Raw genomic sequence first — 18801 nt, forward strand, 5'->3', positions numbered from 1 at the left:
AAGCAATCCTCCTGTCTTGGCCTCCCAAAGTGTTGGGATTACAGGCATGGGCCACTGCACCCAACCATATTTTCCTGCTTCTTTGCATGCCTAGTAATTTTTGTTTGGATGGATGCTAGACTTTGTGAGTTTGAGGTTATTGCATGCTTGTTATTTTTGTATTCTATAAATCTTCTTGAGCTTTGTTCTGAGATACAGTTAAGTTACTTAGGACAGTTTGATCCATTTAGGTCTTTTAAACTTTGTGAGCTGGACCAGAGCAGTGTTCATTCTAGGGCAAGCCTAATCTGGCCCACCACTTGATTTTGTAAATAAAGTTTTATTGGAAAATCACTCCCATTCATTTACATTGTTAATGTCAGGTTTTATGCAATAATAACAGACTTGAGTAGTTGCACCAGAGACTTTATGGCCCACAAAGCAAAAAGTTTTTAGTATAGCCCTTTGCAGAAAAATTTGCCAACCCCAGGCCTTGGGCTAATGTTCCCCACCGCTGAGGTAAAACCCTCTGGAGTCCCTGATGCTCCATGAATTATGAGGGTTTTTCACTCTGGTGTGAGTCCTTGGGATTGTCCCTTGTAACCCTCTTCGTGACTCTTCCCCACTGTGGGTTTGGGTCATTTTCGCCCAGCTTTGCCTTGACCGGTTCTCTGCTGCACACCTGAGGGCACCTCTGCAGATCTCTGCAGCTCTGTCTCCGGCTGCCGTCTCTGCTTCTGTGACCTTGCTGTCAGCTCCAGCTGCAGGCCTCCTCAGACTCCCTCCCAGCTGCAGGCCTCCTCAGACTCGCTCCCAGCTGCAGGCCTCCTCAGACTCGCTCCCAGCTGCAGGCCTCCTCAGACTCCCTCCCAGCTGCAGGCCTCCTCAGACTCGCTCCCAGCTGCAGGCCTCCTCAGACTCGCTCCCAGCTGCAGGCCTCCTCAGACTCGCTCCCAGCTGCAGGCCTCCTCAGACTCCCTCCCAGCTGCAGGCCTCCTCAGACTCCCTCCCAGCTGCAGGCCTCCTCAGACTCCCTCCCAGCTGCAGGCCTCCTCAGACTCCCTCCCAGCTGCAGGCCTCCTCAGACTCGCTCCCAGCTGCAGGCCTCCTCAGACTCGCTCCCAGCTGCAGGCCTCCTCAGACTCGCTCCCAGCTGCAGGCCTCCTCAGACTCGCTCCCAGCTGCAGGCCTCCTCAGACTCGCTCCCAGCTGCAGGCCTCCTCAGACTCGCTCCCAGCTGCAGGCCTCCTCAGACTCGCTCCCAGCTGCAGGCCTCCTCAGACTCCCTCCCAGCTGCAGGCCTCCTCAGACTCGCTCCCAGCTGCAGGCCTCCTCAGACTCCCTCCCAGCTGCAGGCCTCCTCAGACTCCCTCCCAGCTGCAGGCCTCCTCAGACTCCCTCCCAGCTGCAGGCCTCCTCAGACTCCCTCCCAGCTGCAGGCCTCCTCAGACTCCCTCCCAGCTGCAGGCCTCCTCAGACTCCCTCCCAGCTGCAGGCCTCCTCAGACTCGCTCCCAGCTGCAGGCCTCCTCAGACTCGCTCCCAGCTGCAGGCCTCCTCAGACTCCCTCCCAGCTGCAGGCCTCCTCAGACTCGCTCCCAGCTGCAGGCCTCCTCAGACTCCCTCCCAGCTGCGGGCCTCCTCAGACTCGCTCCCAGCTGCGGGCCTCCTCAGACTCCCTCCCAGCTGCGGGCCTCCTCAGACTCGCTCCCAGCTGCGGGCCTCCTCAGACTCGCTCCCAGCTGCGGGCCTCCTCAGACTCCCTCCCAGCTGCGGGCCTCCTCAGACTCGCTCCCAGCTGCGGGCCTCCTCAGACTCGCTCCCAGCTGCGGGCCTCCTCAGACTCCCTCCCAGCTGCGGGCCTCCTCAGACTCGCTCCCAGCTGCGGGCCTCCTCAGACTCCCTCCCAGCTGCGGGCCTCCTCAGACTCGCTCCCAGCTGCGGGCCTCCTCAGACTCGCTCCCAGCATTGCCTCCTGAACTCAGGGAGACCCCTGGGCTCTGCTAGGGGGTCCCCTCCATACACATAGGGGCCATCGGGGAAACTGCAGGCAGCCAGCGGGGCAGTGACAGACTCACCTCCCTTGTTTCCCTGTGGCCGTCATGCCCACTGTCCTGCATCTTGGGGGCCATTGTTTCTGTTGTTTGGGGAGGGGGGTACATCTGGTTTCTTCCTCCTTTGTGCTTTGAGGTGGATGTGCCCTGGGCACCTGATTTCAGAGAGTCTTTGCTGTGGTGCACGATGTCCAGCCACCTGGAGCTTGGCAGCAGGTGGCATGTGCACCTGTCCGCAGCCTGCAGCTCTGCCATCCCACCTGCTCGTGCTGCCACATAGCACTTCTGTCTGTGCTGTGTTTCCCAGAGTGCAGAGTGAGGACTGTGGCCCGGTGGGGACGTCTTCTGCCCCTGGGGTGTCTGCCCCAGTAACCTGGAGGCAGCCGCGCTACCCCACGCTCGCCGGAAGCAGGGTCTTGGACACACCTCTCCTTCTCTCCTAGCTCGCAATGCCCTGGTGGTCTCCTTCGCGGCCCTGGTTGCGTACTCTTTCGAGGTGACTGGATACCAGCCCTTCATCCTAACAGGGGAGACAGCTGAGGGGCTCCCTCCAGTCCGGATCCCGCCCTTCTCAGTGACCACAGCCAACGGGACGATCTCCTTCACTGAGATGGTGCAGGTGGGCAGAGCCGGGAGCCAGGATGGCGTGGCTGAGGCTGCAGTGGCCCCTGGCCTGGCTCCTACCCTGATGCGTCTGCTGGGTGCCAGGGGGTCTGAGGTCAGTTAGGACAGCTGAGTCCTCAGGAAGGGACATCTCAGTTATTAAAGAATCCCAGGTTGGACACAAGCTCAGCGAGCTCAGGGATGTCACGTTTGTGTTCAGGGGTGCTTCTGTTTTGGACTCCAGCTGAGGATGAATTTGCTGTGTTCCTCCCAGCACCTGGCACCTCTTCAGACAAGGAGGCACATTCTGCAGCTGACAAGCACTTGCTCCTGTTACCTGTGGGGCGGGGTGGGTCCTTGCTGCTTTCATGGGTCACTGCTGGGTCCTACCCCTTAGGAAGGCCACTCACCATCCCTCTCTCCTCTCTCAGGACATGGGGGCCGGGCTGGCCGTGGTGCCCCTGATGGGCCTCCTGGAGAGCATTGCGGTGGCCAAAGCCTTCGGTAAGACACCTGTCACCCACGCCCCAGGTCTCCCAGTGCGCCGGCTGGGCTGGGCCTGCCTGCTTTCTAGCTTGCCTTTATCCATTACTAGTTTTAGAAATTTGAATTCATATCCAAGTAATACATGCTCATGATAGATATATACGTATTATGTATATATGATAAAACTGGATCTATAATGAGGCATCGCGCTCCCACCCCATGGTGTGCTGGTGAGTGTTGTAACAGCCTCTGCTCTTTGTGGAAATAAAAGGTTTTGCTTCGTGGCCCTTGCCGATGTCCATGGTGTAAACGCTACTGTCTGATTTTAAGGTAATATCACTGAACGGGGAGTTTGCACATGGAGCTGGGTTGAGATCTGCATGAACAACCATATTCTATGGCGTCTCCACCATGTAGATACAGTGGGTGCAAATAACCTCATCAGCAGTAGCCAAATGCCAAATAAATTAGGAAGTGATGAGTTTTAAGTATTATCTTTGGGCCAGGCATGGTGGCCCAGGCCTGTAATCCCAACACTTTGAGAGGCCGAGACGGGAGGATCGCTTGAGCTCAGGAGTTTGAAACCCACCTAGGCAACATATCGAGACCTCATTTCTATTAAAAATAAAAATTAGCCGGGCATGGAGCACACCTGTGGTACCAGCTGCTTGGGAGGCTGAGGCAGGAGGATCACTTGAGCCTGGGAGGTCGAGGTGGCATTGAGTTGTGATAGTGCCAGTGCACTCCAGCCTGGGCGGCAGAACAAGATCCTGTATTATCTGTTTAATTGAAAGTTTTAATTTAATTGGTAATAATGGCTGTGTTTAGTAATAGGCTCACAAAACTCCTAAACATTGAGCAACAGGCTTTATTCAGCTGGCTCAGCCCATGGGCCAGCCCCTCCTCACCCCCAGGGAGGCAGGGAACCCTTCGTCTCCTTCAGTGTCTGTTTTGAGTCAGCATCTCTAGATTCCCTCCTTGCAGTTCCGTCCTTCACTCGCTCCACCCCTACCAGCTTTGTATTGTCGTGCAGATGACACCTTCATTCTGTCTTGTCACCGTCATTTAGTCCTTCTTGCATTTAGGTTTATGTTGATTCTAAAGATTAAAGCCCAGTTACCAGTATATGCTACTGTGACCAGGCTGTGCCAAGATAAAGTTCCTTCTCCAAAGTCCCAGTGCTCTAACCCTTATCCCCTTCAAAGGAGCAAAGGAGAGTCTTTTTTTTTTTTTTTTTTTTTGGAGACAGGGTCTCGCTCTGTGGCCCAGGCTGGAGTGCAGTGGCACGATCTCTGCTCACTGTAACCTCTGCTTCCCAGGTTTAAGCAATTCTCATGCCTCAGTCTCCCAGGTAGCTGGGGTTACAGGCATGCGCCGCCATGCCCAGCTAATGTTCTATAGTTTTAGTAGAAACAGGGGTCTCACTATGTTGGCCAGGCTGGTCTCAAACTCCTGGTCTCCAGTGATCTGCCCACCTTGGCCTCCCGTAATTTTTTTTTTTTTTTTTTTTTTTGAGATAGTACTTCAGTCTTGTTGCCCAGGCTGGAGTGCAATGGTGAGATGTTGGCTCACCGCAATCTCCGCCCCCCGGGTTCCAGCAATTCTCCTGCCTCAGCCTCCCAAGTAGCTGGGATTACAGGCGTGCACCACCATGCCTGGCTAATTTTGTATTTTTAGTAGAGAGGGGGTTTCTCCATGTTGATCAGGCTGGTCTCAAACTCCTGACCTCAGGTAATCCACCCACCTCAGCTTCCCAAAGTGCTGGGATTACAGGCGTGAGCCACTGTGCCCGGCCCTCCAGTAATTTTTTAATTGTAGAGACAAGGTCTCACTTTGTGGCCTGGGCTGACCTCAAACTCCTGAGTTCAAGTGATCCTCCTGCCTCGGCTTTCAAAAGTGCTAGGATTACAGGCCTGAGCCATTGTGCCCGGCCAGTTTTTACATTTCTAAATGGTTGGAAAAAGTCCAAATAATAATAATATTTTGTGACATGTGAAAAGTATATGAAATCCAGATCTCATGTTTACAAATAAAGTCAATTGGAGCGTGGCTGTGCCACTTGGAGATGTGCTGTCCATGGCCGCTTTCGTGGTACCACAGCAGAGTTGCGTAGCTGCAGCAGTGACTGCAGGGCCCACAAAGCCTAAAATATTGACGAGCTGGTCCTTTACAGAAAAGCTGGCCCTTTATAGAAAAGTTTGCCAACCTTGGCTGTGTGTGGTGGCTCACGCCTGTAATCCCAGCACTTTGGGAGGCCGAGGCGGGCGGATCATGAGGTCAGGAGATCGAGACCATCCTGGCTAACACGGTGAAACCCCCGTCTCTACTAAAAATACAAAAAATTAGCCGGGTGTGGTGGTGGGCGCCTGTAGTCCCAGCTCCTCGGGAGGCTAAAGCAGGAGAATGGCATGAACCCTGGAGGTGGAGCTTGCAGTGAGCCGAGATTGTGCCACTGCACTCCAGCCTGGGCAACAGCGTGAGACTCCGTCTCAAAAAAAAAAAAAAAAAAGTTTGCCAACCTCTGTCTTAGATCCATGCTCCTGTGCCTTGCCCTAAAATCTTCGCCTGCTCACCTCTCTGAGATGGCCCGTCTTAGACTTTCCAGTCATCTCAACTGGTCATAAAGAGGTTTCCAGTTTAAAATGTTTTTCTCGGCCGGGTGCAGTGGCTCATGTCTGTAACCCCAGCACTTTGGGAGGCCGAGGTGGGCGGATCACCTGAAGTCAGGAGTTCGATACAAGCCTGACCAACATGGTGAAACCCTATCTCTACTAAAAATGCAAAAATTGGCTGTGCGTGGTGGCGTGCCCCTGTAGTCCCGGCTACTCAGGAGGCTAAGGCAGGAGAATCTCTTGAACCCGGGAGGCAGAGGTTGCAGTGAGCCAAGATCACTCCACTGCACTCCAGCCTGGGTGACAGAGTAAGACTCTATCTAACAAAATAAAAATAATAAAATAAAATGGTTTTCTTATTATAAAAAGCATTGTAATCCCAACACTTTGGGAGGCCTAGGCAGGAGGATTGCTTGAGCTTAGGAGTTTGAAACCCACTTAGGCAACTTAACAAGACCTCATTTCTATTGAAAATAAAATTAGCCGGGCATGGACCACACCTGTGGTACCAGCTGCTCAGGAGCCTAAGGCAGGAGGATCACTTGAGCCCAGGAGGTCGAGGTGACATTGAGCTGTGATAGTGCCACTGCACTCCAGCCTGGGCGGCAGAACAAGATCCTGTATTATCTGTTTAATTGAAAGTTTTAATTTAATTGGTAATAATGGCTGTGTTTATTAGTATACATTCATTGTAGAAAATGTCAAAAGTGCAGAAATGAGTAAAGAAGAGACAAATCACCCATAATCCCTTTTACTACCACAATTAACTACTGCTTACATGTTTTCTTGTTGTTGTTTGAGACAGGGTCTCACTCTGTTGCCCAGACTGAAGTGCAGTGGCACGATCTCATCTCACTGCAGCCTCAACCTCCTAGGCTCAAACCATCCTCCCGCCTCAGCATCCCGAATATCTGGGACTATAGGCACACACCACCATGCCTGGCTAATTTTTGTATTTTTTGTAGAGATGAGATTTTGCCATGTTGCCCAGGCTGGTCTCGAACTCCTGGGCTCAAGCGATCCTCCTGCCTTGGCCTCCCAAAGTGCTGCGATTACAGCTGTGAGCCACCCTACCTGGCCTGATTACATGGTACTGTACCTCTTTCCACTCTGTGATACATTCAAGTACACATTTACATGCGCATATATGTGAATATTTTAGATGTGTATTCATATAGTTATATTTACAAAACTTATTGCCATATGTAGAAATTCATAATCTGTTTTACATGTTGTGAATACTTTTTGAGCGATGTTGAATATCAGTGACCAGGTCTTTACTGTTGGTTCCCTTTAGCGTCTCAGAATAATTACCGCATTGATGCCAACCAGGAGCTGCTGGCCATCGGTAAGACCCCAGCCGCGGGGAAGGAAGACACCAGCTGTGGGCCTCCGGGGGCCCAGGCCTGCCCCTCTGTGTCTCCTGCATCGTAGGAAGACCATGATGGTGGTGATGAACTGGGAGGGCAAAGGTGGCCCCAGATGGGCTCTTCTGGAATATTTTGTTTTGTTTTGGGTTTTTGAGATGGAGTCTCGCTCTGTTGCCCAGGCAGGAGTGCGGTGGCACGATCTCGGCTCACTACAACCTCTGCCTCCTGGGTTCAAGCAATTCTCCTGCCTCAGCCTTCCAAGTAGCTGGGATTACAGGCATGTGCCACCATGCATGGCTAATTTTTGTGTTTTTAGTAGAGACAGGGTTTCACCGTATTGGCCAGGCTGGTCTCGAACTCCCGACCTCAGGTGATCTGCCTACCTCGGCCTCCCAAAGTGCTGAGGTTACAGGCATGAGCTACTGCGCCTGGCTCTTCTGGAATATTAACAAGGACTCATTCCCAGACCTCCACACTGCTCAGTTTAACCCCTAAGAACAAGGAGCTGACATCTGTTGTCTGTTCTACCACTTATTGAGCACCTGCTGTGTACCCGACCCTGAGGTCTGTGGCCTTGGTCTAGATCCAGGAACACCTGGAATGTCCCACCTCAGGGAGGGAGCGCCCAGAGCCGGGGGTCGAGAGGGGAAGGCTGTGGCCAGGGGAATCCAGAGGAGTCTTCTGATTGTGCCTGCACCCTGCCCTGTGCCTCCCTCCAGGCAGGGGCAGGTGGATTCATGAAGACTCGGGGGCCCCAGGTTGCCTGCCTGTGGATGGGGGTCGTGCCTGCTTTCACGGTTTAGTTTCCTCTTGTTATGTCTCTGCAGGCTGACTTCTTAGTGGTATATTTCGAGACCACAGTGTGAATCTTTTTTTGTGTGTGTGAGACTGAATCTTACTTTGTTGCCCAGGCTAGAGTGCAGTGGTGCAATCTTGGCTCACTGCAACCTCTGCCTTCTGGGTTCATCCGATTCTCCCACCTCAGCCTCCCGAGTAGCTGAGACTACAGGCGCGTGCCACCATGCCTGGCTACTTTTTGTATTTTTAGTAGAGACGGGGTTTCACCATATTGATCAGGCTGGTCCCGAACTCCTGACCTCGTGATCCGCCTGCCTTGGCCTCCCAAAGTGCTGGGATTACAGGCGTGAACCACTGCGCCCGGCCCAGTGTGACTCTTAAATTCAGTTATCATGACTGAATCGTGGGTCCCAGGCCTTCCTGCCTTTCCTTCTCGCCCCTCATGAGACTGGTGCAGGGTAACCCAGGCAGCACCATGGGCTTCTTCCCAAGGGGTGTCCACCCTGACAATTTCACGAGAGCCATTTGCTTCTTGACAGCAAAGTGAGTGACCCAGGTTAGGTCAAAAAGGGACGTTGCCCGGGCTTCTCTCTGAGCCATGGAGAGCGGGGCATTGTCCAGTTGAGTGGCGGAGCTTGGGCTTCCTAGGAATCACGCACTCTCAGGCCGAGAAAATCTACGGCCTCCCCGAAGACCCCACCAGTAAATCTTCCAAATGTGATTTCCCAGAGCATCCCATTCCCATTACTGTACTACTACTACTACTACTTCTTCCTCTCCTTCTTCCTCCTCCTTCTTCCTCCTCCTTCCTCCTCCTTCTTCCTCCTCCTTCTTCCTCCTCCTTCCTCCTCCTCCTCCTTCCTCCTCCTCCTTCCTCCTCCTTCCTCCTCCTCCTCCTTCCTCCTCCTCCTTCCTCCCCCTCCTTCCTCCCCCTCCTTCCTCCCCCTCCTTCCTCCCCCTCCTTCCTCCCCCTCCTTCCTCCTCCTTCTTCCTCCTCCTTCTTCCTCCTCCTCCTCCTCATTATTATTATTATTATTATTATTATTATTATTATTATTATTTGAGACGGAGTCTTGCTCTGTTGCCCAGGCTGGAGTGCAGTGGCACAGTCTCGGCTTTCTGCAACCTCCGTCTCCTGGGTTCAAGCAATTCTCCTGCCTCAGCCTCCTGAGTAGCTGGGATTACAGGCACCTGCCCCTGAGCCCGGCTGATTTTTGTATTTTTAGTAGGACGAGGTTTCGCCATGTTGGCCAGGCTGGTCTCAAGCTGCTGACCTCTGGTGATCCGCCCGCGTTGGCCTCCCAAAGTGCTAGGATTACAGGCCTGAGCCACAGCCCCTGGCCCTATTCCCATTACTTTAAAAATACCACAGAACTGTTCTGACGGCACGCCGAGTTCCAGGAATACAACACAGACCGAGCGAAGGTCAAGGTTACTATGGCAGCCGTGGGATTCCTTGATCTCAGATAGGCCAGGTAGGGCCTTAGCAGCCTCACAGCAAGAAGCTGGCTGACGTGAGCCCATGAAGGCCAGGCTGGGAGGGGTCGCCCTGGTCAGCTTCGGCTCACAGAGTTGGGTTCCCAGCCCAAGCTGTTGCAGAGTGAGGATGATCCCGTGCAGCCTGCGGTTGCCGTGGGCCTCTGCCGAGCCCTCCTGCGCCTGCATTTCCTTGCCCTAGCCCCCCTCTCTCAGGGCCGTGAGCTGGGCCGTGTCACCCGGGATGCCCTGATACTGAGTTGGCCCCGGCCCAAGCCACCTTGAGAGCAGGCCCTGCACCTGTGAGACCTGAGACCTCACTGTGGGTCTTAACGAGCAGGAGGGATTCTGGTCTTAGTGATGCCCCAGGTGAGACAGATGCTGCTGGGAGCGTGGGTCAACCTGAGCGGTGATCCCCGTTCTTGGGCCCCAGCGATGCTGTGGGCGTGGGCTTTGTCTGTTGTAGGCAGCCGGCATCACCTGGGGAGGCAGCATACCAGCCATGACCTTGGCCTCGCCGTGGCTGTCATCTCGTGAGACGGAGCACTGGGTTTGAAAGGAACTGGGTGGAGAATGGTGGGCAGCCACTGACCTCCCAAGCACGTAGGGTTTGTCTTACGGGCACTTTTATCTCAGCTGTCACTGCCCACTCTGGGTGATGAGATGCTCCCCTCTGTTCTGTGTGGGGAAGGCATGTCCTGGTCACACAGGAGAAGCCGGGTAGGAAGTGTTCGAAAGCTAGGATCTGGCCAGGCGTGGTGACTCACTCCTGTAATCCCAGTACTTTGGGAGGCTGAGGCGGATGGATCACCTGAGGTCAGGCGTTTGAGATCAGCCTGGCCAACATGGCAAAACCCCGTCTCTACTAAAAATAGAAAAATTAACTGGGTGTGGTGGCACATGCCTGTAGTCCCAGCACTTTGGGAGGCCAAGGCGGGTGGATCACCTGAGGTCAGGAGTTTGAGACCAGCCTGGCCAACATGGCAAAACTCTGTCTCTACTGAAAATACAGAAATTAGCCGGGTGTGGTGGTGTGTGCCCGTATTCCCACCTACTCAGGAGGCTGAGGCAGGAGAATCGCTTGAACTGGGAGGCGGAGGCTGCAGTGAGCTGACATTGTGCCACTGCACTCCAGCCTGGGCAGCAGAGCCAGACTCTGTCTCAAAAAAAAAAAAAAAAAAAAGGCTAGACTCTACGTCTGCAGGAGTGTGGCCTGTTTTCTTCCTTCTCTGAAGGAGTACGCAGGCTCAGGCCCCCAGGATGATTCTCCCAAGCCCTGCCTTCCTGCCTCCCTTGTGGGTTTTTATCCCCCTCCCCATCTCCTTTCCCTCCATCCCGTGTGCCTTCCCTCCACGATCAGCCTGTCTTACCTCCTCCCCAGGTCTCACCAACATATTGGGCTCCCTCGTCTCCTCCTACCCGGTCACAGGCAGCTTTGGACGGTGAGTGACCTGTCCTCCTCTTCTGTTTGCCCATGTTGGACGCCTTAACGTTGTTACTGACGAGGAGTCTGCCTGCCCTGACCCCGGCGCACCGTCCTCCACTATGAACTCTCTGTGGAGAGGCAGGGCTGGGGGTCACCCCACTGTCCTCCAGGGTGTCCTCTGTTTCTTTACTCTCATAGATCATCCTGCAGTTTCATACTAGAAAGTTCCACTGGGCATGGTGGTACACCCTTGTTATCCCATTTACTCCGGAGGCGGAAGCAGGAGAATCGCTTGAGCCCAGCAGGTTGAGGCTGCAGTGAGTTGTGACTGCACCGCTGCACTCCAGCCTGGGCAACAGAGCGAGACCCTGTCTCTAAAACAAATACTAGAAAGCTCCCAGCACGCCAAAGCCCTCCTAGCTCCTGGTGTCAGAGTCAATTCCTAAAAGGACGTGGAGAGAGGAAGGGCTTCAGCTCTGCCCTGAAGAAGCCAGGCATGAGGCTTAGCCCAGACGCCGTAGGGCCACTCCTCAGTCAGGACAACAGGATGGAGGTGACCTGCAGCTTAAAGGAGAGAAGGAGGCATCGCCTGGCAGTGCCCAGTCCCCCAGCTGCTGACCCTTGCCCTGCTGGGTATGGGGGCCCCACCTGGATGGGGGCAGGAGACAAAGTCGGCAGGAACCCGAAAGGACATGTGCTTCCTGAGCTTCTTCCTATGGTCAGGGTGACCTGAGCGCAGCTGTCTGTGACTGCACCCTAAGTCTCTTTGCCTCGGCCCCCTTGCAGTCCCTGCCTGCTTCCCAAGCCGTGCTGGGAGCTGACGTCCCCTCGGAAGATCAGCCACAGGGGTATGGACTGAGGTCTCCCCTTTCCTGGCCGCTGGTGACTGATGGTCTCTGTGTTGCCTTCCAGGACAGCCGTGAACGCTCAGTCAGGGGTGTGTACCCCGGCCGGGGGCCTGGTGACGGGTGAGGCCCCCCATCTTCCCCTTGTGCCCGAAGCCCTGAGAGTGGGAGAAAGGGAGGAGGGGCCACAGAGACATCCCTTTGGCTCATGGGCCGTGCACCCCGGACTGCACAGGGACTTGGGGGGCTACACAGGAGTAGGGGGACCACAGGAGACTGAGCAGGGGCTGGGGGCCTTGGCACTCGTCGCCCTACCCCCACCCCCATCCCCAGTGGGCTCTGCTGAACAGGGGGCTGCTATGCTGCGTGCTGGGGGGACCCTGCGTCCCCGAGGTCACCTGTGTTCCTGCGCCCCGCAGGAGTGCTGGTGCTGCTGTCTCTGGACTACCTGACCTCACTCTTCTACTACATCCCCAAGGCCGCCCTGGCTGCCGTCATCATCATGGCCGTGGCCCCGCTGTTCGACACCAAGATCTTCAGGACGCTCTGGCGCGTTAAGAGTACGTCCTTGTCCTACAGGGGAGAGCGCTGTGATGCGGTGTCTGAACGCGGAGGGTGTCATTTGTGCTACCCCATTTTCCTGCAGCCGCCGCTGCGGGGCTGGGGCTGGGAAGTTAGGGCAGTCCCGGAACAGAGGAGTGGATGGCCAGGAGATGACCCCAGAGATGGTCCCGAGGCTCAGCGGGAAGACTGGAGTTCCTTGTCCTGACACCTGGGGTCCTGAGGGGAGCACTGACCCGGGAGAGGGTCCCCTCCTGATCCCCCTGCCCCCATCCCTCCCCTCCCTGCCACCTGCCTCCAGCCACCGCTCTGCCCGGCCCAGCTGGGGGAGGGACAGGAGACGTCCCTGGTGACCAGCAGGGCCAGCGGAACAGCCTTGCACTCTGGCTCAGAATGGCAGTTCCTTTAACTTAACACAGTTTGTTTTCTTTTGTTTGTGGAAGAAGCATGGAGTGGGTTCACCTAGCTTACTTGGCATTTTCTGGTTAGCCCCAGCAAGTTGCCAGGTGAAAGGATGGATAATTTTCTCGCATGCCCGTCGCATGCCAGGGCCTTTCGCGTGCCAGTGTGCTGGGGCTTTAGAACAGCCCTGAAACATGTTCATGTGCCCGAGTGGAATGGGATGGCCGCTACTGCTAGAAACCGAAGCTCAGCCAGGGTGGGGCAGGCCTGACCTATGCGTGCGGTGGAATCCACCCCAGGGCTGAGCCCATGCACTTTGTCCCCAGGGCACCTTCTCCTTGGCCAGGTCTCAAGGGCTCACGTGGTCCCTGCCCCACTCCACAGGCCAGCTCTGTGCCCTGACAAGCCCTTGCTGCTGCCCTCCCTGAGGCTGGAGGCCAAGGACCAGCCGGGCAGGTCTCACCTGCACTCAGCTCAGATGGGGAGGGCATTTCTTTCTTTTGACTTGAAGCATTGTCTGGTCAGCAGCTGCTGTCCCCAAGTCCTCAGGGGTCCCCTCAAGGGCTGTTTTGGGTCCATGAGCACCTTTACTCATATGTGGGGGGCAGAAAGCTGTCCCGCTGGTCAGCGGGGCCATGTTGGGGGCTCGGGCAGCCGCCAGGCATCCCTCAACTGCGCCCTTCTCCTAGGGCTGGACCTGCTGCCCCTGTGTGTGACCTTCCTGCTGTGCTTCTGGGAGATGCAGTACGGCATCCTGGCTGGGGCCCTGGTGTCTCTGCTCATACTCCTGCACTCTGCAGCCAGGCCCGAGACCAAGGTACCCCCCGTGGCCTCTGAGTGGGGAGCGTGCTGGGGGCAGGACTCCTGGGCATCGTCTTATGTTTTGAGGGTCCGGGGTGATTGTGGTCGTGGGTGCTGCTGAAGGGGACCGCTCGCTGGCAGGTGGGCAATCACCTTGCTATAAACCATAGTGTTCTCCCACTGTGTGGGGGCCGTGGGGGTCTCCCCTTAGCACCCCACTCCCGGTCCCCTCCAGCGTGCTAGGTTGGGTGGGGGCTTCCCGCTTGGGACAGGCCAAGCCTGGTGGAGGCCACCCGGTCAGACCCGCCTTCACGACTCACTCCTCCCCACAGGTGTCAGAGGGGCCGGTTCTGGTCCTGCAGCCGGCCAGCGGCCTGTCCTTCCCTGCTGTGGAGGCTCTGCGGGAGGAGATCCTAAGCCGGGCCCTGGAAGGTGCATGGGCGGGGGCCAAGGTGGTCTGAGGTCTCTCCCCTGTGCTCTGTCCCCCACTCCCAGCTGTTCAGGACCCCAAGACCCCGTCCCCGATGCTCTCCAGTCCACAAGGATTCAGGCGTCTCTGAGTGGGCTGGACCGTCCTCTGTGGGCCTCAGCCAGTGGCTGCTGCAGCAAGGGTGATGGCTCCCCACATATCGCTTCTTCCCTGCCCCTAAAGTCCCGTTCCTGTTTCTGGGGGGTTGATTTTAGGGGAGCCAAGGGCCTGCGAGTCCTAGGAGGGAAACAGCTGCTGCTGTCACCAAACAGTTGTCTCTGGTCCTGCTGCCCGAATCCCCTAACTGGGCGACTCAACCGCCGCGAGATGGAGCACTCTGGCCTCTCTGTCCCCTGCCCCTGGCCAGAGCCTCCTTTGGCCTCTGCAGAGCGGCTTTGGGCTGCTCTGGGTGGCGTGACCTGGCTCGGGCCTGTCTCCCCAGTGTCCCCGCCACGCTGCCTGGTCCTGGAGTGCACCCATGTCTGCAGCATCGACTACACCGTGGTGCTGGGACTCGGCGAGCTCCTCCAGGACTTCCAGAAGCAGGGTGTCGCCCTGGCCTTCGTGGGCCTGCAGGTGGGTGTGCACTGGGCTGCCTTAGGGGTTAGCAGCTGCCACAAGGCCTTCCTGTGCCTGCCTCCCGTGGTGAATGTGACATCTCTGGGCTGTGATGCTGGACGGCCCTTTGGCCGGTGCTGGCTCTGCTTCTGATTTAAACAGTTCTCGTCCCCATCTGGCCTTCCTCGTCCCTCCCTGTGGAAGGGGAGCAGTGGCCCCCAGCCCTCCGACGGGTCACGTTATGACTTCATTTCCCCGGTGGTCAGTGCCACACTGTCCTCAGTGCTGGGGACACCAGTGAATGAGGGTCAGTCCCTGCTCTCAGGGGAATTGTATTTTAGGAAACAAAAAGAGACAGGTGAGGCTAGGCGTGGTGGCACACTCCTGGAATCCCAGCACTTTGGGAGGCCAAGGCGGGCAGATCACCTGAGGTCAGGAGTTCAAGACCAGCCTGGCCAACATGGTGAAACCCCATCTCTACTAAAAATACAAAAAAAAGTAGCCAGGTATGGTGGCGAGCGCCTGTAATTCCAGCTACATGGGAGGCTGGGAGAATCGCTTGAACCCGGGAGGCGGAGGTTGCAGTGAGCTGAGATCCCACTACTGTACTCCAGCCTGGGCGACAGAGTGGGACTCCATCTCAAAAACAAACAAACGAAAAAAAACAGGTGCTCATAGAATTTCATGAAAAACGTATTATCAGGGCTTCCAGAGGCGAAAGGAGGCGGATTTCTATGGAGGCCGTCCTGTTCAGAGCCGCAGGTAAGGCCTCACCTAGGAGCCTTCTGAGCACTGCAGGGTCAACATCCCAGGAGCGTGGCTGGTGTGTACAGAGAGGCAGGGGTCTCTGTTGCTGTGGTTAAATGTGTGCTCCCTGCCAAGTCCTAGATGGCAGAACACGGGGGACTAGGGCGTGTCCCCAGGCGCCCAGAGGAGACATTCGTGAACTAGCCAGGGAACAGGAGGCCAAGTGACCCGTATACCCCAGGTGTGGACCACAGCCGACCCTTGTCAGGGTTTCCTTCATTTCCAACCTGGCCCTCGAGGCTAGTGTTATCTTCATCCCCATGTCCAGAAGAGGTCACTGAGGCTCAGAGAAGCCAGGTAACCTGCCCACGGTCACACAGGATGGTGGTCCCGGCTTCAGATTTGGGCACGTGCCTTCAGAACTTCACTCATAAGTGTTAAACGTCCGTGTCATATTTGCAGAGCACATGTCTTCGTGGTCTTTGGAGATGATTCACTTAAAAACTACTCCTCTGGCCCAGACATGGTGGCTCACACCTGTAATCCCAGCACTTTGAGAGGCCGAGGCGGGAGGTCAGGGGTTTGAGACCAGCCTGGCCAACATAGTGAAACTCCATCTCTACTAAAAATACAAAAATTAGACGGGCGTGGTGGCGCACGCCTATAATCCCAGCTGCTCAGGGGGCTGAGGCAGGAGAATCGCTTGAACCTGGGAGGCGGAGGTTGCAGTGAGCCGAGATCGCGCCATTGCACTCCAGCCTGGGTAAGTTTCACAAGAGTGAAACTCCATCTCAAAAACAAACAAACAAACAAAAAATCCTCTGGGCCAGGCGCTGTGGCTCACACCTGTAATCCCAGCACTTTGGGAGGCCGAGGTAGGAGGATCACTTGAGGCCAGGAGTTTGAGACCAGCCTGGGCAACATGATGAAACCCCATCAAAAAAACAGGAAAAATTAGCTGGGCGTGGTGGCGTGCCCCTGTAGCTACTCAGGAGGCTGAGGTGAGAGGATCACCTGAGTCTAGGAGGTTGAGGCTGCAGTGAGCCATGATCGTGCCACTGCACTCCAGCCTGAGCAATGAGCAAGACCCTGTCTCAAAAAACAAAACAAAACAAAAAATCTTCCTCTGACAGCATTCCCCTGGGGCTGCGTTTCTTCTCACCATTCACTGGTATGGAGGTGAAGTCATACCTCTCCGGGAGACTCTGAGATGGCATGTCTACCAGGCTGCCGACCCGTGTGCTACAGAGGAACATCCCTGCCCTGGCTAAAGTCTGTCTGTCCTTCAGGTCCCCGTTCTCCGTGTTCTGCTGTCCGCTGACCTGAAGGGGTTCCAGTACTTCTCTACTCTGGAAGAAGCAGGTGGGCACAGTCGGACATCCTGTGGCTTTGGTGATTTTGTAAAAATCGTAAATGCTTATTGTAAAAAATATGGGAAACCAGCTGGGCGCAGTGGCTAATGCCTGTAATCCCAGCACTTTGGGAGGCCGAGGCGGGTGGATCACCTGAGGTCAGGAGTTCGAGACCAGCCTGGCCAACATGGTGAAACCTCATCAGTACTAAAAATACAAAAATTAGCTAGGTGTGGTGGCACACACCTGTAGTCCCAGCTATTCGGGAAGCTGAAGCAGAAGAATCGCTTGAACCCGGGAGGCAGAGGTTGCACTGAGCCGAGATTGTGCCACTGCACTCCAGCCTGGGTGAGAGAGCGAGACTCTGTCTCAAAACAAAACAAAACAAAAGCAGGAAACCACCTCCACCCCAGTCCACTTTGGTGATCACTCCATACCCCTCCCTTAAACACGCATATGTACCTGCCTGTCAGTATGTGGATATATGTTTGTGGTTTTACGTAAATGGGACCATTTCATACCTGGTGCTCTGGAACCTACATTTTTCACGCAGAAGGTTGGAAGGATGTCCTTCCAGCCAGAAGTCTACACCCCAGGAGATCAGGCCAGAGCAGGGCCGGGTCAGGAGATCCGGAAGCCCCAGGACAGAAGGTACGGGAGGGACAGGAGCAGGGTGGGCGCTGAGCCCTGAGACAGCAATCGCAGGAGGTCTGAGCTGCGGTAGGTGTCAACAAGAGGGTAGGTCAGAGATGCAGAGCGTCCACCCCAGGCCACGCAGCAGGGGCCAGAGGGTCCCAGGCCCCAGTGCTCAGCCTCTTCCTCTTCCACTGAGGTCACAGCTGAAGCTGGGTCAGCTCCGTGAGAGTGAGGGGTGGCGGATGTTGTACTGGCTTCCTTGGTTCAATGTGACATCAGGGAGATTCACCCATGTTGTTGCTAGAATCAGCTCAGATGCAGTGCACGGGAGGTGGATAAGCAGACTGTGGCCTGGCCGTGGGATGGGAGGGTACCCTGAACAGTAAGAAAGGGCCGTTAGTCACCTGAAAAATACGCTTACAGAGACTCAGGTGAGACCCTCATGGAGTTAGTGACACTGGCCTGGGTGGCCCACAGCTCCTTCCTGTGCGCACCTTCCAGGACCCTGGAAGGCCCCCCTTAATCCCTTCCTGTGAACTGACCCATCCTCACTTCTGAGCTTTTAGTGCTTGAAACATTTATTGTATTTTCTGCAGAGAAACACCTGAGGCAGGAGCCAGGGACCCAGCCCTACAACATCAGAGAAGACTCCGTTCCGGACCACAAGGTCGCCCTGCTCAAGGCATAATGGGGCCACCCATGGGCGTCCACAGTTTGCAGGGTGTTCCGGAAGGTTCTTGTCACTGTGAATGGATGCTGGATGCCGCCTGATAGACATGCTGGCCTGGCTGAGAAACCCCTGAGCAGGTAACCCGGGGAAGAGAAGGAAGCCAGGCTTGGAGGTCCACGGCGGTGGGAGTGGGGCTCACTGGCTTCCTGTGGGATGACTGGAAAATGACCTCGCTGCTGTTCCTGGCATGACCGTCTTTGGAAGAGTGGTTTGGAGAGAGCCTTCTAGAATGACAGACTGTGCGAGGAAGCAGGGACAGGGGTTTCCCGCCCGGGCTGTGCGAGGCGTCCTGGGGCTGGCAGCACCTTCCCGGCTCACCAGTGCCACCTGCAGGCAAGGGACGGGGCAGGCAGGAGTCTGGGAGGCGGGTCCGCTCCTCTTGTCTGCGGCATCTGTGCTCTCCGAGAGAAAACCAAGGTGTGCCAAATGACGTCAAGTCTCTATTTAAAAATAATTTTGTGTTTTCTAAATGGAAAAAGTGATAGCTTTGGTGATTTTGTAAAAGTCATAAATGTTTATTGTAAAAAATACAGGAAACCACCCCCTCACCCTGTCCACTTGGGTGATCATTCCAGACCCCTCCCCAAACATGCATATATACCTGTCCGTCAGTGTGTGGATGTATGTTTACAGTTTTACATAAATGGGATCATTTTATACATGGTGCTCTGGAACCTACATTTTTCATGCAGTCATTTGCAGTGAATTATTTATTGTGATAATAAATAGCATTAGAATACATGATTTTTAATGTCTGAGTGGTATTTTGGTCTATATATGCATCATAATTGACTTACCGAGCCCTCTGTTCAACGTGTGCATGGGTTAGAGACGGGATTGTGACCCCTTAAGATGTGTAAGTTGAAGCCCTTGCCCTCTATGTGACTGCGTTTGGAA

At 55.4% G+C, this 18801-nt stretch overlaps 1 protein-coding gene across 26 annotated transcripts in view; it reads left to right on the forward strand.

The window, feature by feature from the left end:
- SLC26A11 (solute carrier family 26 member 11) overlaps positions 1-18648 on the forward strand; it is a 32717-nt gene extending 14069 nt beyond the window's left edge. For 5 of the 26 annotated variants that reach the window (XM_054535851.2, XM_063718321.1, XM_054535862.2 and 2 more), the window contains 12 exons: positions 2476-2651; positions 3067-3139; positions 7031-7081; positions 10759-10819; positions 11716-11771; positions 12068-12208; positions 13301-13428; positions 13908-14023; positions 14324-14457; positions 15143-15201; positions 16476-16548; positions 17092-18648. In XM_054535851.2, the coding sequence (XP_054391826.2) occupies positions 2476-2651; positions 3067-3139; positions 7031-7081; positions 10759-10819; positions 11716-11771; positions 12068-12208; positions 13301-13428; positions 13908-14023; positions 14324-14457; positions 15143-15201; positions 16476-16548; positions 17092-17222 (1199 nt within the window). In that variant the 3' untranslated portion in view covers positions 17223-18648. The other 21 variants (XM_024234878.3, XM_063718329.1, XM_063718328.1 and 18 more) reach the window with 18 other exon arrangements.
- Positions 18649-18801: the final 153 nt, after the last annotated feature.

This window comes from Pongo abelii, chromosome 19 (assembly GCF_028885655.2).
Source record: "Pongo abelii isolate AG06213 chromosome 19, NHGRI_mPonAbe1-v2.0_pri, whole genome shotgun sequence".
In the NCBI taxonomy this organism is placed as follows: Eukaryota; Metazoa; Chordata; class Mammalia; order Primates; family Hominidae; genus Pongo; species Pongo abelii.